We start from the raw sequence: 21,627 nt of genomic DNA on the forward strand, positions 1-21,627 counted from the left end.
TATTCTATGATTCTATGATTCTATGAATCAGAATAAATCCAATTCACTCTGTGAAGACAGCAGGAACAAGAACACCAGACAAGCTTTAGTAACCAGGCCTAATACACTACCCTACATAATATATTCTAGCGTGCTGCCTAAACAAGCAATGAGGAAAGAGACAGAAGACTAAGGCACTGCCCCGAAATCTATCTTCTGTAATGGGCAGAGAGCAGATCACTCAACATCACACAACACGAGTCACACGACAAATCAGTCATCAAACCCACCACTACAGCTTAGGCTTTTCTGGTTGTTCATAGGGTCACTCTGCTTCCATGCTACAGATTAGAAGAGCAGCCTTGGTGTCACCATAAAGGCAGTCAAAAACAATTCTCTTTCTTCACAGAGGAATTTCTCTCTCCAGTATTAGCACAAATAATCACCAATGTCTACAAAAAACCCCAGACACTATTGTGAGAACTGATGCAGTCATTCCCTTCAGTCTGAAACGTCCTTGAAGGACAGGGCTGACTAGAAAGATTAGTCAGCAAAGCTTGAAAACAGTGGAAATCTATTGGAGAGGAAAGTGAAGGTTTTGCCAAGGCATGTATTATTCATTGATCTTGATCACATTGTGCCAAATCTTCCACCTCTGCTTTCCTCTAACTTACAGTGAGCTGGAAGGGTGGCAATTAGAGAAAAAGCCCCTTACAGGAATTGCATCTGAGGAATTTGGTGGGTTGGCTGAGCACATTTGCTTCATTGCATTTCTAGATCATTAACTTATTTGCCTGTAGCTCTCAGAGGCACTGCACATAGCAATTCTGGCTTCCATACTTTCCCTTACCATTTACTGGCTCATTAGAGACAGTCACGGAGTGAGAAACCTGAATGGAAAGCATGTGTTCGTGACAAGTGTTGATAGTGGACTTGGAAACTCACCGGTAAATGGCTTGACTAAAGGCGAGTTTGTGTCATTGTTGCATGTGTCACAGAAAAAGGAGGCCAAGAGCTACAGTCCTGCTCCTTACTCCCACTGAAGACAGTGAACCTGAACTTAGCTGACCCCAACAGCTGTGGTGTTTGTGACCAAAAAGACAGCTGGCAAGACTTAGTGGCAAGGTAATTTCCCCAAAAAATTATTCAATATAACCAGATCTGCTCTAGCTAAAACTTCTAGTGCCTCTCCACTCTCCACAGAGGCATATGGTGTCCCTGCTCATGGCAGAGGGGTTGGAACTAGATGACCTTAAGGTCCTTTCCAACCCTAACTATTCTATGATTCTATGATTCTATATTTCATCTCACTGATGAAAAGCATTCACTCTGTCATTTCTCAGGTTCAGAGATTCTCTTCAGCAATGCTTTTGGGTTTTCCTTCACTTTTACCAACAGGGTTCCTAAAAATCTAGTATCTCAGTCTGTTAAAACCAAATAAGTTTGTTTATCAGACTCTTTTTGGTGCAGTTGAAGAGTATCAGCTGGGGGAGGAAGGTGCTAACTAGTACCAGAAAGAACTTTCTTGACAATAAATCCAGCCCACACAATTAAAAATGGCTGGTGGTGGGTTTTTTCAGCCTTCCTCTAGTATACAAAAGAGTATTTTTGCATGGTTGAATGAGTCCAAATTTTGCAACACACACAACAACAATTGCACTGACTGTAACAGTTAAACACTCACCCCTTCAGCCAGTTTCCTTAGAGCTGTTACATAGGTACTATCATACACCTCTGTGAACATGTCTAAAAGAGGAAGAGTTGTTCCTTGGGTGTCCGCTTTGAGTGGAGTTAAAATCAAGAATTAAGCGTTGGTTTTGGCAGAAGGTAGTAAAAAAATCTGCAAGGTAAACATACTAAGCCATGGCAATAGACCTTTCCTTCTCAGCACTGATAGCTTAGACTAGACTTTGTTAAGGGCTGCCAAAGGGGATTGCAGCACTGCAATTATCATCAGTAACACACAGTTATACTAAATATTCAATAGGCTTGTTAATCAGTTAACTAGCTAAAACAACAAAACATGTATCTTCTACCAGTAGGACTTTCTTCTCAAAGCTTGTAAAACACTGTTGGCCTCATCGTGAAGGTTCCAGACACTTATTAAATGCAGTGATTAGGGCAAGGACAAAATAATTATTAGTACTTACCTCATCTGGTAGGTCCCTGCTTCCAGCTTGTGGAAAGCTGCACGCTCTCGGTGGGGGTAACCACTGCTGATGCTGTCACCTCAGTCTGAGAAACTCTTTATGAAGTCTGAGTGCTGGACTTTCGGCCTCTACCTTCAGGCGCAGGCTGTCCTCAGCAAACTCTCGGAAATGTCACTATTTATCTAGTTTCTCAAGTAATTTATAAGGTAGTAAAGCAGTATTATCAATACACAGGGTTAAGCTAGTATCTTCAGAAGCATTGACTAATTCCACACATCAGGTTCAGACCTTTAGACCCCAGCTGACACAAATCAGACTTTTATACAGACTATTTGATTTTCAGAGGAAGGTAAGTGCATATTAGGAGCTCACATACTGGAATGGATCTGGATAATAAAGCCCAGTATGGTGGTCTGTATCTCCAACTGAAATAGTTTCCCTTTAATACTTTACTCATACTCTTTTAGAGTCATTGTATAAGGCCTTCAGCAAATTTTGCCAAGTGTACAGAGTAGATCATAGAAGCAAACCCCAGACAACTGTATTCACCTCAGTCAGGTTTTTAAAGACTCTATGCTTGGTTCTCAATGGTGCATATGAAACCTTAGGGTAAGATATTGCCACATACTGAATTAAATGGGTTTGCAATCCTTTGTAATTTGTAATCCTTTTTTGCTTGGTGAGCAATGCTGAAGGAACGGCACTTGTAGAACCCACTGACTGGCTGGGGATTGAAGACTTCCACTCAGTGCTGGATGTTAGTCTGATGGAATTGATAGAAATTATGCTCAAGCTTCTGCCACTTCTGGAAAAAGCTGAGGGAAGAATAGCTAATCCGATGCCAAAGGCCTTATGGGTTTTGTAGAGGGTGGCTATAGACTGTCCAAATAAGGTATGGAAACTTTCTCTCATATCTTACAGTGAGTAGCTAGAAATACATGCATGAATCCAAGAACAGATTCCAAATCTGCTGAGGAAGGGCGACTGTATGTTTACCCCTCTCGTTTTTTCTATGGAAATCCTGCCTCAAGGGGGAAAGGCAAAGAAGAGGATGTTGGTCATTTGTTCAGGATTTCAATCTCCAGCACTGTGAACAGACCCACCAGGAAAAGCTTTCATATCCTGGACAACTGGCTAGCAAGAAGCTTTTGGGCATTTTATTGCACTAAGATTTAATCACTTAACCATAGCCATTTAACCACATGATGGAGAATAAAGTTCTAATCCAAATGAAATTTTTGCTCACTTTTACTTTTCCCCAGGCCCTTTAATAATATGTCTTTGCTGGAAGCTGAAATGAGGCAACACCATTTGAAAGAGTCTAAAGTTTTAGCTTGGTAATACACGGCTAAGATGCATCCGGCTGCTGCATCCTTGCGTAAGTCCAAAATAAAGCACACAGAGAGCTGTGAATCTACCTGACACTGTTTGTTGGGGCTTTTAATTCAGAATTAATTGCCTGCTGTGCTTTTATGGGACAGGTACACTGCTGTGAAGCTAACCTGAACATCTCAAAATTATTCTGACATTTGAAAAATTAAAGTCTCAAATACTCATTTCTATGTGACAGACTTTCTACTTACTTACGTTTAACGGTTATGCTGCTATTGAGCGGTCAGGAATGGTCACTGGTGTTTGGGTTTTTTTCCTCTGTGATAGAAATGCAGTGTTTTGGAGTGAAAGTAAGCATTGTTGAGCATGGTTTCTTTAAGGCAGGAGTAGTTAATTCAGATGTCATCAAGACGTACCTCTTAAGACATTTAAACAGACTGACTCCTGAGGACTGACTCCTGAGACTGGGGACTCCTACAGAGAAAAATACTTTGTTGAATGTAAATAGGACTGTATGAAAGCTCAGGGGGAATATTATCAAACTACATAAGTATCTGAAGAGAGACTGTACAGACACAGGGCCAGGCCCTTTTCAGTGGTGCCCAGGGACAGAACCCGAAGCAATGGGTACATACTGAAACACAGGACGTTCCTGCTAGGAATCATATTTTAACTGTGAGAGTGACTGGGCACTGGCACAGGTTGCCCAAGGAAGTTGTGGAGTCTCCACCCTTGCTGATATTCAAAAGCCATCTGGACATGGTCCTGGGCAACCTGGTCTAGGTGACCCACCTTGAGTAGGGGGCGTTGGACCAGAGGTCCCTTCCAATCTCAACCAATCTGTAATTCTGTGAATGTTTGTTGGACTTCATTAACATTCATTAAGAACCCATTGCTGACTGTCCTGGACTGTATCTATGTTAGATAAGGCCTGTGCTATTAGTTCCCACATGAGATTGGTGAGATGTGATGTCATGCCACCATCCTTATTCTCTCCATACTTCAAAGTAGAATGCCCAGGAGGAATGAACTGTGGTGACCATATGCTGTTTATGGCTTACTGATATCTGAAAAGTTATGCTGAGTCATGCTACGCTGTACAGAAAGAACATCTGGCTCACAATATGGGCCAGGGAGGTTTCTGTTTGCTGGGCTCTTGGGTGTTCTGCAGGCATTCTGGTCTCTGCTCTCTTGTAGCTGAACTGCTCTCAGTACTCAAACCAGTAGTTTAAAGCAAGCTTGAAGCTGTAGCCAAACCTTTGAAAATAAAGAATCCTCTCACAGAGAATTTTGCATATAAATGCTTTCAGATTTCTTTTCTTCTTCACAGATATAAAAGCTCAAAATTCATCAGTAAAAAGACTGTGTGACTGATACTTCTGAGGTCATAAAATGCATGGCACATGCCCTGATAGCAAAGTACCCCAGGACACAATACAGAGCTGGATGCAAAGCTCTTTTGGCTGTTTCTCTCCTAAGCCCCAAGCTGTTTATCTGACATGCTGCCGTGTATGAAGCTTCCAGCTACAGCAGCTAGTGGGAGATCAGTTCCTGGAGTTCTAATTAACATTTAGTATTAAACCAGTATCAACTCTGCAGAAGTAAATGTTAATCCTGTCAGAACCAGACATTCTCTTCTTAATCAGTTACTAGACTGCTTAAATCCTTTTCAGAAGACACTTTCTCCACCTCCCACCCCTCCTTACCTGGAATTTCCGAATTGGCAGATAAGCTTGTAAATCCAGCCTGTTTTTGAAGGTCCTATGTTATGCTCAGAAGTGATACCGCTGTAGGATGTCCATTCCTAAAATACTCAGCTACAAAGCTAGTCAATACTACTCACCCAATAGCAAGTTTTTAAATAAGGAAAATAAATTCACTAAAATAATCAGGTTTTCACGTAGACTTCATCAACATATAGACTGCTAGTGAACTTGAAATGAAACAATTGTCTTTCAGAACATATATCTTATACATGTACCTTACAGAATGTATTTAGTCAGATTTAGTCACTTATTTCATGGGCAGCTGATCATATTCAGGAGTTGCTAAACTTCATAAGCTGCTGAGCACAACACATGAAAACAAATGATAAAGCCCAGCTATTCCAACATATTCCAAAAATTACAATTGCAGTATTTGACCACATCTAATCCCCTGACTATTCAACTGTGTAGAAATAAAACAAGTTATTTTACAGATATGCAATAACAGGGAAAAATCAAAACTTCATTGAACCCTGTTACTATGCAAACAGAGTATCTAAACTTGTATTTAAACATTCTCCCTAATAATAGTTTAGTATATGAGGAAATATTAGAAATAATACGCATTTACATTTCTCTTGCTCTGCAAGTTAAAAGTCTGATTATTTCACTCATTAGATGAAACAAGATCATTAGCATACGCTATGGCAAATTAGTTTGACTGTACAAAGGGTATGTTAAAAACAACAAAATGTTAGCTGAGGTTACTGTGCCTCTTGTACACTATTTCTATCTGTTAAGCTGTTGGCTAGAGGCTCACAAACTGGTGTTCCTAGAGATATTAAAATTGAAGGGGTAAAGGTTTTATTTGCTAAAGTCCTGCACTGGTGATTAATCATTAATGTGCAATCCAATTAAGCTTACAAAAATACCACATGCAGGTCAGAACTCCAAATGTAAGAAAAGGAGTTTCATCACTCTGTGTGTAAGAGGGGATGGGGCCGGGGGTGTTTGTACATGGACAGAAGGGACAGAATATAAACATTATTTAGTAACCTGTAAGTTTTTCATTGGTTCTATTCTCTGGCAAATGGCTTCAAGAATAAATTTATTTTACTTCATTTGATGATAAATACTTGTAAGAGAGACAGTTCTCTCTATCTGGCCTGACAGCTGTAAAGAGAATGTACATGAAAAGACTAATTTATCAACCGTATAGTGGCAGATTACAGAGACTTGCCGAAATCCCTAAAAATCGTCCTTCTTTGAAATAGAATGAGTCCAGAATTCAAGAATCCAAGCAGGGACAGTCCTCATAAGGGAAAAAAATACAAATGAAAAACAAAATTAGGAATGGAATCTAAGGCTTCTGTTGAACAAAGTACAAAAAGTAAATTTTAGATAAGCAGAAGGGTACACTATGGTTGCTACTGAGAGAAAGAAGCCCAGCTGAAGCTTAGGAATCCTTCACCATCAGGAATGTCAAACAATCAAATCTACATACTGCCCATCTATACAGTATACCAGGGATGGTTTTCTTGCACATCTGAAAAGTTAGAATTATTATGGGGAAAAAAGTAACTCTGATATATGGCTGACATATTAGCAGTTTTCTCCAAAAATTACTCCAAATCTTTCTGTTGACAAAGACTATTCACAAAAGCGATGCTATTTTAATTATGGTATCAACTGGAGGCAAGACTTGTGGAAATGTTAGCCCTGCCTTCTCTCTTTAAAAAACATTGTGAACTCTTTCCTTAAGAACAGCAACCTGCCTCTCAAAGACATCCTTTCTCATAGCCTTATAGGTGTGTATGCTGTGTCCCTCATTCTAAGGAATTTTTAAAGCATTTAGATGCGCACGTTAATTGAACTAAGGTTTCAATTGTTTGTGTCCATACTATATTGAAAGTCAGCCTCCTACCATCAATAATAAGAGTTTCCTGTTTCAAGGGCCAGTTTATTTAATACGTGGAATGGGGCAGTTTTCATTGTGAAACGATGTCAGTGATGTTATATCAAGAACTTTAGACAGCTGTGTGAAGCAGTAAGCACTATTCTTATTTGATGTTGTCTAAAGTACTGTTGTTTTCATCTCAGAGTGCACTCACTGAAGTCTCCACAACTGAAAAAAGTGCATAAAGCCTTGACACAAATTATGGAATAAGAATGTGATAAAACAATACATTTATTAGATTTATTCAGCAGCATCATTTTCCAGTTGTCTTTTCTAATCAAAGTACATTACAAAGTAATTATAAACATTCTAATTAGAAATAGTAAATACTTTGAGAACTCAGATATAAAACAATCAAATAGCAGTCGTCTCAGTGATTATAACTTTAGGAATCTTTAAGTTATATCAGTAGCTAGGCAGGAATGCTGAATACCATGCTCCTGCAGTGGTACTCAGAGTTTCCTCACATGGCTCATGTTGTGGAAACTACCTTGGCTAATTAATAGAAAAGCTAATAAGGTATACAGTATATTCTGATGGAAGGATATAGAAATAACCAAGTAACTACAAGGACTGCATTAGTATAAATTGTTTCCCTTTCTATTAATGTTCACCTCAGGAAATAAATAGTCAATAAAATTAAATTTTCACATTAAAAAACCTGAATAACTTCTTAAATGAACCAGTATCTTTTGTATTATGCTGTTTGGAAATAAGCTGTTACAGAAATCTAGCTACTTCATTTAATGGTAAAAATTACTTCCAGAAACTCCAGCCAAGAACAGAGCTATTCCATTGATGAGCAAGAGAAAATCTTATTAAATTAACTACTCATGGCATTAAAATCTATCAGATCTTTTTAGGAACACTATTAATGGCATGGCGTTAATTGGAACCTTGAGGAAAAAGTATGGGTTTTATGGATCGAGAGGAAATTGTTTTATCTCCAGCAGTTAAAATACTGTAAGAACAACATTTTGCACGTTCAACAAAATGATGCTACATTGACTCTTCCATCTTTTGTTTAACACGAGATAAACAGAGACACCCATTTTTACATAGAGTAGTATATAAAATAGGTGGTAAAGATGCCCCGAGCACCAGTAGAAGTTTCAAAAGGTGCTGTTATAAATATATATGCTAAAGATCCTGCAAATCAGTAAGTAATGTTCCTATAGTTGCCTTGTTTGGTTCTTTTTTTTTACTTTAAGAATTTATATAGTGAATTTATCCCTAAAGATACGACCAATTCCATACAGATTTCTACTAGCAACATCACCAAACAAGATCATCTTTCAAAAATTTACAAATATACAATATATTTATAACATTTCTTTCAGACAGCTTCAGTGCAAAGATATACATATAGTACATCACGATAATTGTTCATAAAAATAGAAATTGGCATTTGTCAAAAAAAACAAGGCATAGTTTCAACATACATATCCAGCCATTGGCTAAGAGATGTATGTATTTTTATAAAGCATTTGAATGTGAACCTTACTCTTCTGTTTATAAAAAATATATGTGCAAATGGATGTGTCTAATTTTCCCTAAATCAGTTACCTAGCTATACCACAGAGTCCTCTTTAACAAGATTGGCGGTGTCTTTAAACGTGTCTTCTGTTGCTGTGTAAGATAATGGTTGGTCTCTTCTCAGTGTAATCTTGGGAGGCAGTGAAGGAGAAGGGGTAGGGACACTTTCTGTGTCTTGTTGCTGCTCCTTTTCCATCTGAAACAATAATCATAAAATCCAAGTTTACATTCTAGTGTACAAAATATCAACCTTAACTTTCAGAAATGTGAAATAAATATCCAAGTATTTTGCTGAAGTCAAGTGTCATGGTATAAGTTATTTCTGCGTATCACTGCCTGTAACAAAATCAAATGCTAATTTCACCTGTGATGGTACAGCTGAGTAAGTACACTACTGCAAACTTACTCTGCATGCTGGGACTTCTGTTTTAATGTTTAATGGCAGAGTAGCTTGGTATGTCTATAAGCACATACATGAATGTAGGTAACATTGGCTCTACTACTGTTTGTAAATAATTACATTCATTAGTGTTGGGGAAATGAACCTCTGGCTTCCTGAACTCATTCTCTCACTTTGTTCAAATATTAGAAACCTAAATTCACCACGAATGACAGCTAGTTTTAGACACTGAGGTTCTGAACTCATTTAGGCCATCCGGAAATACTAAACCGTAAGGTGAAAAGGGCTGGAATTACTGGCTCAATTCAGCAGAACTCCAAACCTTCATGCCCAAGCCAGGGACGAATTCCTCCAGCACACATACCACCACTGGCACACTATCTTAAAAGAACTGTCTATGCAACTATATAGATGAAAAAAAAATAAATAAAATAGGGCTGGTATAGAAACAGGGCTGCAGTACACACAGCTATTGAATTTTTGTGCAGTGCTGAAGCCAAGACTGAGAAGGCAGAAACAGATATTTCCCTCCTAGTGCAATACAATCACCTTCCACTTGCACTGGACCCTGAACTGTGCCAAAATGCACCAGAAAGCTGAAACCAGCACCTGAGATCCCAGAGCAGGAGCTGGCCACAGTGCTTGGGCTGGGAATGCAGAAATGTGGGCAATGCTTGCTGAAAAACTTCTGCACAAGACTTTATAACTTTTCTCAAAACCACTTCAGTCCTACCTTGACCTGAGCTGGAATTTCTGTGCTGTTTCACTTACAAGCAGAATCTACCCATAATCTTTATCCTATGAAAGCAACAGCAAAGTCCAGCAGTATATCAGCTGAAAAATAGAATTATACAATATTAAGGAATACCTCTGCATATATTGGGTTTTCAAAATTAGTGTTTTGTTTCATTTTTCTCTTGAAGAAACTCCACTTTGATTCCTGTAACATAAAAATTATTAGAACTTCACACATCTTCCTCACAACTTCTTTAGAAGCAGTATCACTGTTGTTGGATTTGATTTCACTTGCACGGACTGCTGACTCAGTGATTTCAGCTGGATGTTCTTACATTACTATGTCGCAATTCTAAAGCATGAGACCCAACATTTTTTTCCTGCTGGATTTTATATAAAGCAGTACTCATTAGGCTAAATTAATTCAAGGAAGCCTATTATTCCAGACAAATAGGTCAAAGAGGAGAAATGTCTTGAAAACAACACAAGAGAAATTACTGAGGGACATGAAACTACAACAGGTTGGCAGAGCTTTTATTTCAGAATGTCCTGCAGGAACACATAGCATAGAACAAGTGTCTTAAATGTCCTTGCTAGAACTTTTAAACAGAGGTAAAGTTACAAATAAAAGTGGAAAAAAAAAAGACAGTACCCTGACTATATGTCTTATTTCAATTTTCTGTACCAAAAAAGCCTCCTAGGTTTTTACTGGTTTAAGACAAAATGTAATTTTTCTTGGGTTTTCTTTTCATATATGCTCTCTGCTGCTTCTATCAAGCTATAATTGATTAAGTGTTTACAAATAATCATTAGAAGTCTGAAGCAAAGCCTTAGTTATAATAATTACTGCTGGGCACCAGTGAAAATTTACAGCAGTTACATTACAATTTTTGGACTAGTTTCTGCTCTCAAAACAAAGCACAACAAACAGTGAAAAGAAACTCTCTGTTTCAATCTATTCAAATCCAAATAATTGGATGGGCCAGGAAGAAGAAAGGGTTTAATCCAAATACATCTTCTACTGTATGCCCTGGGCAATTCTACACTTTTGCTGCTTTTCTCTTATCAAACTGTTCCCGATGAGCTTTTGTAAATATGGCCCAGTTAGTTGGATTTGATGTACACTATGTGCAATTCCGCAGCATTATTTAAAGAGTATTGAAACTATATTGCAGCTTCCCTAACAATTTAATTTCCCTGATTTGGAGCACAAAACAAACAAGACAGCATTTCTCTGTCCTACCTGAGGTGCATCTGAACTCTGAGGAGGTTCCTTCGGACTAGCAGATATTGCAGAGGCATACACAGGATTTTCAAAATTTTCGTTTTCCTCACTTCCAGCTGCTGCTGCCTGTAGGAGAAGGAAAATAAATGCTCTTCAAAGAGGAAAAGAAGGTCATAAAGGAAAATGAAGGGTAGAAGTCAAGCCTAAGTTTCTCTTACATGTTTTGGCCGAACAACTGTAACTGCACTGGCTGTGCTGGCTCCACCATCTCTGGTTGCATACATTGGATTTTCAAACGTGATGGGCTGTTTCCCTGACTCCACTGCAAAGTTTTCATTCTATGAAGAAAAAAAAAAAAAATAAATTAAAAATTTACTTTTAGTCCAGTTCTTCATCTCAGGGAAAATGCATGTTTACTTTCACATAAAGTAAAAGACAAAATCTAGCATCTGTTAAAATCGTAATGTTAGTTTACCATCCATTATTTTACTCAGTGACTTGGCAGCCCGGACCACTGATTGTTCCAATATTATCCCAAAGGTGCCAAGTTAAGTATTTGTTCAGAAAATATTTTGTGCCGCATAAGGATAGCTACCCAGTGCTGGCCAGTTAATCATCAACAGGTAGAAGGGTAATGAAAGCAAAACCCCACCCAGACCCATTTGTCCTGCTCCTTGTCACAGCCCAATCACAGGAATAGTAGGGAATAACATGGGAATAGTACATCAGCTAGTTCTTTAAACCTACCTTATTTCTACAAACTACTGCTTCATGCCATAAGGCTTCATGCTTTGTGCTATTGGAGTATAGCTCTTTACCATACAGTAAACTTGTGTCAGCTCCCTCTAATTAGCCTATCTCAGATAAGAAGAGCCACACTGAAAAATATCCCTCTAGCATCTACAAATGCATATGTGATATTAAAATTTTAGGAGGCACATCCCACAGTTCTTTGCTGCCATAAACCAAACTCTTTGAATTCTTTTCCAGTGAGCTATACAATTTTTTGTTTATACTCTAAATACATGAGGAGAATTAATGCCACTTATGTAGAAATAGCCTTTAACCAGATCTCCATACCTGTTATTAGTAATGCATAAGCTGCATCAGTTGGACTTCAGTATATCAGTATTAGGCCAGAAAATGGAAAGCACCATTAAGTTTTCATGCATAAAAAAGATTTGAGGTAATACTGAAGCCTAAAGCTGTTTTCCTAGTATTTACTGAAATGTTCATATGGTAGTTTCATTAGACAAGCTGCCTACTTTAGCAGAGTGTGTTTCTTCATCTAGGAAAAGGTCGTATACATATATTGTGAGCTTATCTTCACTAGCTGTTTCATTTCATATTAATTTACTGACGGTTAAGTCTGTAACTTATCTTTACAAGTTTAGGGAGCTTCCAGTGTAGACTTTGCAGCAAGTGCTTATTATTCAAAAATAGTTCTGATCTGTTTCCTGTAAGTAAAAACCTTTCGTACATTGTACTTCTTGTGGTAAACAGGGGAATATTTTTTCTGTGGAAAAACTATTGAATATAGGAAACAGAAGCATGTGCTATTTCTCAGCTGTGCAAAACAAAACATGGATTAAGTAGAGTTATACTTTATGATGTCCCCAAAACTATTAAACATTATTTATTTAAACTTGCTAAAATAAATCACTGCCCCATTTATTATCTGTTGTGCAAAGCAGTGTATCCTTTGGTTAAGCCTGAGTTTCTAACATACAGTCTGGATCTGAAAACCACCTATTTTAAACAGTTCCATGGAACACAAAGGCCCTCAAAAAATTCCTTGTTGCAATATTTTCATTTGCCTATTCATAACCCTTATAGCCCATGAATATGCCAAAATACATATTCTGCCATATAAATCTTGAGAAAAGTCACATTATTTTGAAGAATAGCCTACACTTGTCTTTGCCTTCAATTTCCAAAAATCTATTTCAGGAAATTATCAATTTACGTTTACTTCTTTTTCTAGAACACATTTATCATCTCATTGTCTTTCTTTACATAAAAGACTTCTTTCTATCATCAGCTGAAAATGACATTAAAAGAACACAATTTTAAAAATTATTTCAGAACTAAAACCTTACCATTTGCATTGCTCTGTCTATAGCAGAGTCTCCTCCAAAGCCAGAGACTCCTATGTCCATACTCACATCTGCTCCAGACCGGAAAGTTACTCCATTGCCATTTTCAGTAGATTTTATAAGACTGCTTAAACTAAAAAAAAACCCACAAAACAAAAAGCAACGGTCATAAATAAATTTACTTGGTTCAGTGTAATCCTCCAGTGAGGAAGCAGTTATAGCTACATCCACACTACCAATTACAATGATTTAAGAGCTACTACTGCAAAACTGGTGCAAAGATCATGAAGATACAGCTTTATGCTATTAAAAAAAACACATAATTTGCTTAAAGCTAAAAATATTTGAAGCATCATATTCTGACTTCTTTTTAAATAAAATAATTAGAAATACTTTTGTTCATTTTCCTTTGATTTAAAGCATCAAGTATTTTTGATCGACATTTCACAAAGCTCGTTTTCGAAACAGGACAGTGACTGTCAGGATAGCAGGAACCTACAAATAAACTCAGATTTCTCAGGTACTGGAAACACAAGTTCACTATACATGCCCTATAGTACTCTTAACAGATGAATACTGTGTTGCAGATGAGCTCAGCCTTTCAATTCCAAAAAGATCTCCTTGACAGAATCATCTTCTGACAAAAGTTTCATAAAAAACCAAAACACATGTAACTATGGTCCTTCGTATCTTTTTGAACTGAATATCTAGTTCCAGATCACGTAAGCTGTCTTCTATATTGCTCATTATTTAAAAGCTAATTTAGAATGTAGAAGAGTTTTACTATAGTCCTTTGTTACAAAGTAATGATCAGTGGAATTGCTGCAACACTGCACTTCCCATATTCCATCATAATGGGCACATGGCAAATAAACTGAAGTTTTCAGAAATACTTAGGAACAAACATATAGTTTCAGCGTACAGACATTCCAGCTATGAAAGCCTTTAAAACATACCTTGGCAGTTTGGGAAGCGCTGGTAAAAGGGAGCCTGTTCGCCTGTAGTTAAAAAAGCCTCCAACTGCTAACACTCCGATTATGATGATCAGTATGACTGTCAGCAACACTGCTACTGCTGCTATCAAAGACAGAAGGAGAAGCAGACATTCAAGCAAATATAGTTCAGTGTAAAAAAGAGTCCCGAGAATTGTAAGTTTGACCCTGAATGGGTATCATAGTGAGGTATTATACAATACATTCTTTAGCTCAAAATATCAAGTGTAATATATACTTGAAGCTTACTTGTTCCAGGAGGCACTCCCTTCGACAATCCTATTTCACAATAATTCCCAGTGTAGCCATAAGAACACCTGTAAATTTAAGGACAGCTGACTGACTGGCTTTTATTAAGTCTAGGATCTCAGCTTTATTATTATATTCTGTAATGCTTATCTACATGCCATAAATTTTAACACCATGCTCAGTAATTATCTATTTCACTGACTGTAAATATTGTAGGTCTGTTATCTTCATAGAATTAAAAGTGGAAATAAAAAGCACCGAGTCAGAAAACTGGCCACTGAAGTCAAAAGATTTGGTTTCAGTGAAGCATTGGTGGCACCTACTGGCTGTTCCAAGCTACATTTACTGAGCACTATTCCATTGTTACAATTTTTTAGTATAGCCCGTTGCTAGAATCTTCAGAGATTTGCCTTTCTAGGTTTTTGGGTTTTGTTTTCATTGTTTGTTTTTCCAAACTGACACATTTACATTGCTTATTTGATGCTATTTTTATGCATGTATGCATTTTTCTGTGATTGTTACAAACATGCTATTGCAGACGCATGACATCATCTGAAGCATTTGCAACAGACTTCAAAGATTTCAATTGTTTTGTGAGACTAAATCAGCACAATATGACCCAGGACTACCCTAACAACACACTGACTTACTTGCATTTTGGAAGATCACTTTCATCTATATAGCATGTTCCTCCATACATGCACCTGCATGCTGGTGGCATTGTGGGAGGGGATTCAATAGCTGCAAAATTTGAAAGCCACATATGTGTTATCAGACATCTTCAACAAAAGAAATACTGCCATAGAGCATTTTATTTATCTTTACGGAACTTGTGTGTGCAAACTCACAGGCTACTTTTCAGAAACTTCGCTTTTAATAGAACATGCATTTGTTGCTCTCACTTATTTTTCTGCCAAACTAGCTTCTTTTAATTGAAGTAAAAGCTGTTCTCAGAAAATAACTACTTACCTGACAAAATGAGGCACAGACAACTCAAAAGCTATGTCTCCTATCACCTTCTTTTGCCCATGCAATGCAGCCCACCACCACCCTTCAAAACTCTCCATTCAGAAAGCAGTATTTAATCTCCTTTGCCCAGACTCCTCCAATCAACCAACTGGAAGTTGCACAGAGGGCAAATCTGTAATGCATTTACTTATGAAGAAAAGCAGCAGGTGGAAATGCACATGCAGGAGGGGTCTCTAAGCTATCACACATCCTGACAGTGAGAACAAGAGAGAAACGCAAAGTCCTCGGAGTTCTCTGTCAGTACAGAGGAGCACAGACTGACAACTTGGCACAAGGTAGCACGTAAGCCTGTTCTTCATTATGTCAGTGTCTCAGCTGTGCTCCAGGAGCCCTGAGGTGCTCAAGTGCCAGTGCTGCCGAAGCTGGCCAAAACACAGAGCTATAAAGGGTCTGATGTTACTTTAATGCTGATTCAAGTGAAAAAAATAAAACGAAAAAAAGTGGGGGGAAAAAAAGTGAGAAGTTGTACCAGCCTTCAGTAAGAGCTTTGACAGTCTGTTTTGCACTGATAAATTAGATCATAATACTTTTGTATTAAAATTTTTATCAGCCAGAGGTAGAGAAAGCCTGTTGCTATAATGTTCTTTACAGGTAAAACTCCCTTCAAGTAAATAGAATACAAAAAGGGAAAATATAGAAATCTTACAGGCTGTGTTTCTCAGTAACTGCAATATGGGGAAAGGACCAAATAAACCAAATCTATGTATAAAAACGATGTTTAGTCACTACATTCAGTTATGGCAGTCACAGCTCACTTTGTTTAATATCAAGGTAAAAACTGAAGTTCAAATATGGGGACAGTACTCAATATCCTATCTGCTGTATCCATCTTTTCATCAAAATAGGGTCAAGCAGAGTCTTGTTAATCCCTGGACATTTTATGTAAATCAGTTTCAGCAAAGAATAACAAATGTAGTGTCCTTAGAGCAATAAACAACCAGTAGCAAATGCAATCAACAGTGTTATTGATCCCTAATTTAAATAGATATTTCACAATTCCATTCACTACTACATAGAATTATTATTAATTATTACATCATATTACTAGCCCCTCTTTCTGCAGCTCACAGCACATGTAATACAAAAAGAAGAGCATTCAGAAAAGCCTAACCATGGAAAAGATACCAATGTTATAAAGCATAATTTATTAGAGATATGTTGGAAGGACAAGTACAAGGACATCTGGCTACTACCCTCATCACTGTAAGCTGTGAGAGAGAGAGAAATAGAAATCCTGCAGTGGTGTGCTCTTTCTCCTCAGGAAAGGCTGAGCAATTCTATTTTATTGGCGCTCCTGGAAGCACTGTGGGGGCTCTGCTGCAATGCAACAACCAAGCACTAACTTCTAGTGCTTAAAAGGCACTAGATCATTATCTAGAAATTACCTCTGTTCACACTGTGAGTACTGTAAGCTCAGTTTCAAGTTTCTGTTCTATTCTGTTACTCTGATCAAACAAAACCTTGTATAGAATTATAAACATAATTGTAAGCCATAATTTTTTAGAAATTCTCTAGTTCTGAAATCAATGAATTTGAAAAAAATGAAAGTCGAACATTTTGGAATTTTGAAGCAAAAATCAGAAACTGTGACTATTTTGCTGCTGGGTCTGGGGCAGAGTGATGCATCTATAACCATTTTACAAACTACATGCAAAGAGATGACTAATCAGTGATAGCTGGGAATAAAAGCCAGATGTCCTGACTTACCAACATAGAATAATAGAATAGTTAGGGTTGGAAAGGTCCTTAAGATCATCTAGTTCCAACTCCCTTGCCATGAGCAAGGACACCACACAATAAACTATATCGCTCATCTCTCCATATTTGTAATTCAGTAATGGATTTGCATTCCAAAAGAAAAGCCTCCTTTTTCTTTCATTTCCAATTTGACAAATTATTCTACCTGCATCACACTCTGTGCTGCTGCCTTCTATGAATCGAGCCCCTTGAGGACAAGTGCAGGTGTAGCCTCCTGGTCTCAGCAAGCAGAGGTGGCTGCAGACATCTTTACAAGGATTAGGCACTGGAGAAAAAAAAAGTGATAAGGAAGTTGAAGAAGCAACGCAGCATATTCCCGAGGTAAGGCAGAGCAATTCCATAGTTAGTAGTGTATCTCATCAGTATCACACACCAAAAATCTAAACACGTTTAGATCCATTTTAAAAACAACTGATGCCCAAATACCACATTTATATTAAAACCTTCTCTCTGCCTGTTCTTATGTTCTTAAGGGAGAGACCATGGCTGTTGTGAGCCATCGTAGCATCAAGAAGAAACTGAACTCTGAGCAATATGGAGCTTTCTAGCTTTCTGATTCTGAAAACTACACCACCTTTAAAAGAGGCGTATGCTGGATGTTCCTCTGGACATCCTACCCTGTGATTACTGTGGACATGTCACAGCTGAAATCCTCTTTGGAGGCAGCATTAAATGGCCAGCACTTTGTACGTTACCAGATAAATTCATATTGTCACTGCCATTTCTATGACAACCCCATGATGGAGGGGAAGAGGAGAAAGAACAGGGTCATAATTTAGAACTGAGGCTGAGAGCACTGTGGTGTTCAACTGCTGATTTCATGTTGGGCGTGAAGAAAACACTGTCAGCCTCTATTTCATTTTTAGGTTTTCAGAAATTAGTATTATCACATATTGATAGATGCATTATCAGAAGATTACTAAGCTCTTTGAAGGCATCAATGCCAACTTTGATCTTATGGCAAGGAATTGCTCACCAGGATACTGTTCACCTACCTGACTGATTGTATCTGTGCTGGTGGTAGACGCGCACTTGGGTAAGCCATGGATTTACGGTCAGCACTTTCACTTTTTCTCCACTTCCAAATTTATCTTTCTTCCAGACTTCTCCACGTTCCTTAGCTATCCAGTATAAATGGCCTTCAAAGACATCTAGGCTGTATGGACTGCCTACTTCTCAAAGGAACCGAACAACAGACTATTAGCAAGCAAATCTCTAGCAGAAGCAATAAAACTGCTATTCTTCTTCAGCTTAAATACATCACCCAATCCTTTCATTTTAAGACATCTGCAGCTACATATATACATCCTTATGTGCCTGACTACTTCATGTCACTATACCTGCAGACTGCTAAATAATATACATTAAAAAAGCAAGAATCCAATTTTCCACATTGTCCCCTCTGTGTCACATAAATTACTCTCAGAGAATTTAGTTACCAGGCATCATGAGCTCTGAACCTGATGTGCCATTTGTCCCTGTACAAAGGAGGAGAAAACACTAGCAAGATTTACTCTTTGAAAAGCTCCCAAAGCTAGTCCCATGTGTGGAGCCCAAGTGCTTTTGCTAGCATACACCTTGGTTACTATTAATTGCATCTAAGTTCTTACCTCCATGCAATACTATGGTTCTGTCTGTCCCATCAGGTCTCATGGATTCAATAATATTTTCCTTAGAATCACTCCAATAGATCCTATCATTGTTCAAATAATCAATAGAAAGACCTGTTGGCCAGCCAAGGTCTTCAGAGACTAGAGTTTGTCTTTGTTGTCCATCCATCCAGGCACATTCAATCTTTGGCTGCCTTCCCCAGTCAGTCCAATACATGAGCCTGAAAGGACAGAATCAGAATTTAAAGTGGTTCAGAATTTGGTCACCATGATTGTCCTTTAGAGTTTCATGGAAAGGTCACTTGTGATACAGAAAGCTGTTCAGCAACCATTCTGCAGATAATGGTCAGGAAAGTCACAGAGTCCACTGAACAAGCTTGTTTCAAGTACAAAAGAAACACTAAAAGAAGAATGTTTGCATCTTGCATCCTGATTTGGAGAGAGAGTGGTTTTAATGATGGTTTCTTATTCTCAGTGGAAGAAAAATGACTGTGAACACTGAACATCCCATCAGTTATAAGAAAGCTGCAGAGCCCAGGTGACTTCAGGGAGCCATGCTGCTTTGCTCCCAGCTGAGAGAAGCACGTATCACAGTATCTGGTGATCTGCCGATAATACAAGATGTAGCAAGCACAGCTATTGAATGTACCAGTGGCTTTACATTGCCTTACACTTTGAAGGAGGCTATGTCTGCATTGCTTGGAGCTGGTAAAGAGACATTCCCATTTATTTCCCTATTTCAGTAGTAACAGAGAAATTCACTGGGCACACAGTACTGTAGAAAGGAGATTTTAATTTTTTCATTTGACCTACCTGGTGTTGTCATCAATACAAGTACCCATACGAAATCTAATCCCAAAATAACTTCTCATGTACACAAATTTCCTAACATTAGCAAATGAAAACTTAAGAAAGCATTCCCTTAGTCTTTCCTGTGAAGTTGGGGGGGGGGTGGTTATTCAATAACATTCAGAATAATTCTGGGTAAGCTCTGTAGTACTTACCCACGTTTTGGATTGACAGCAATAGCTGCTGGTTGATCCAGTAAAGAAAAGATAAGCCATTTTCTGTACCGTCCATCTAATTTTGCCACCTCTATGCGATTAGTCCCTGCATCAGTCCAGTAAAGATGTCTGAATTACAGAAAACACAAAACAGTCCAAAAGTAAAGAGTTTATACTTGGGAGAGGAATTTAAAAAAAAAAAAAGAAAAAAGAAAAAATTTAAGAAAAGCCTTATCAAACCCAAAGAAAATTAATAATGAAGCTGCATTGATCACATCTGAAGTGCAAAGTATTCATCCACTTAGTTGATAACTGTGTGACAAAGGGGAAGCAGATAGCTAAGTTACTTCTTTTATTTTTCAGCTTTCCAGAAACATCACGCTTTACTATGATCTTACCATCCCTTCCTCTTCACCCTATTGACTGCATTATATTCAAAATTTGCCAATAGCGTTCAGAGGATTGACTCACCTCTATAACCTCTGTTCATTCAGCTTCGAACAGAATCCTGGCTGTACTTAATCATGACTATCTACAGCCATCAGAATCCTCTCAGCAGTATATCAAATGAACTACAGCTATGCCTGTCCACCATATCCTTTAACAGTTACATTGCAACATTGGAGTCAAACTTCCAAAAGTCATAGAAGAATTCATCTGACATGAAGGCCAGTGTATTTTCACATTACTGATGCACAACTGATCTGCCAGTTGTGCAGTAATGCAAGCTTCCTCAGAGAATATGTGATGCCATCAGCAACATGCATTTGACCTAATAACCTGCTGTCTGGGCAAACAGAGCTTACTGTGTTCTTCTGAACTACCTTGAGACTAGATACCTTCTAAGACAGTTCATAAAGAAGAAGAAAGTGGATTTGGCACTGCCTGATCAGACTCTTGACATATTCAATGTACAACATTTTTCTAGCTTTTCAGTGCACTTACCTTCCAACCCAGTCAACAGCTAACCCATCAGGATTAACTATATATTTGAGATTCAAGTCAACTTCCTTTGCAGGATTGTTCCTACTGCTGTCAAATGTGGGCAGATAAGCCCGTTTGATGGCTCCAAACTCAGAACCCTGTCCCAGTATGCTGAAGTACACAATACCTTCAAAAAAGATTACAAAGATAATTTTTAATGTCTAGTATTCTATAGTTTTGGAAAATTCTAATCTTTCTGAAGTTCTTATGTGAAGATACCAAATCCATTTATTTATAAATAATATGGAGTCATCTGTTCAATTAAATTACATTGTGTCAGTGTGTTTCTTTTTAAGCCATTTTTTGATTAAGCCACTTTTCATAGGTAAGACATGCATCTAAAATCATCTTGATCTGGATTATCAAGAAATACGTATCCCATTTTTCAAGAGTAGAAGATCTTAGCTCTGAAGCCATTGCACATTATTTTGAGAGTAATTTAGACTCTTATGACCCTAAGGAGCAAGTATCACCCAGGGCAGCAGCCCTGTGAAAAAGGCAAAAGCATGGAAGCCAATAAAGAGTCAAAGATATAAACTAATATAGGGATCTACTGGCTACTACTGCTTCGGATAAGGAATAGCTCTTGCAAGACAAGCCAGGTTTGGGGACTGTCACATGCAGAGGAAAAGGAGGGGGTTAATTTATAGTAATCCTCTGTTACTGCATAATCCTAAAGACACACAATTCCACAGCTGAACTCACACCAAAACAAAAGGAAAAAACCAGAACAAACCCGAGTTATACTAAATTAAAGTATTAAAAGGAACTGCACTGATGGTCAAGAATGACTAGAGGGGAGGGACACAGTCAACCAAAACCTGGCCAGTTAATCTAATTTCATTTTGAGTTCTAGCGTAAATTAAATACCTATGCTGCAGGAAT

General features: G+C 38.0%; 2 protein-coding genes across 2 annotated transcripts in view; one reads left to right on the forward strand and one right to left on the reverse strand.

Moving 5' to 3' along the window:
- Positions 1-779: 779 nt before the first annotated feature.
- Positions 780-4,939, forward strand: LOC104412418 (retinol dehydrogenase 7-like; the record flags this gene model as incomplete). Its single annotated transcript, XM_010023144.1, is given in 6 exon segments — positions 780-918; positions 921-1,104; positions 2,802-2,990; positions 3,700-3,862; positions 4,846-4,904; positions 4,906-4,939. Coding segments are annotated over 6 exon segments (768 nt in total), but the record flags the coding sequence as incomplete, so codon positions are not given.
- A 3,755-nt stretch (positions 4,940-8,694) lies between these two features.
- LRP2 (low density lipoprotein receptor-related protein 2) overlaps positions 8,695-21,627 on the reverse strand; it is a 45,078-nt gene continuing 32,145 nt past the window's right edge. Inside the window, exons 28-40 of the mRNA XM_010023155.1 lie at positions 20,704-20,869; positions 19,759-19,887; positions 18,755-18,975; positions 18,140-18,316; positions 17,290-17,409; positions 15,008-15,098; positions 14,358-14,425; positions 14,073-14,190; positions 13,120-13,249; positions 11,239-11,358; positions 11,039-11,146; positions 9,929-10,000; positions 8,695-8,856 (exon numbers count right to left, since the gene is read on the reverse strand). Coding sequence (XP_010021457.1) covers positions 8,695-8,856; positions 9,929-10,000; positions 11,039-11,146; positions 11,239-11,358; positions 13,120-13,249; positions 14,073-14,190; positions 14,358-14,425; positions 15,008-15,098; positions 17,290-17,409; positions 18,140-18,316; positions 18,755-18,975; positions 19,759-19,887; positions 20,704-20,869 — 1,682 coding nt within the window. The remainder of the gene's footprint in view (positions 8,857-9,928; positions 10,001-11,038; positions 11,147-11,238; positions 11,359-13,119; positions 13,250-14,072; positions 14,191-14,357; positions 14,426-15,007; positions 15,099-17,289; positions 17,410-18,139; positions 18,317-18,754; positions 18,976-19,758; positions 19,888-20,703; positions 20,870-21,627) is intronic.

This window comes from Nestor notabilis, unplaced genomic scaffold, assembly GCF_000696875.1.
Source record: "Nestor notabilis isolate BGI_N333 unplaced genomic scaffold, ASM69687v1 scaffold15320, whole genome shotgun sequence".
NCBI lineage: Eukaryota > Metazoa > Chordata > Aves > Psittaciformes > Psittacidae > Nestor > Nestor notabilis.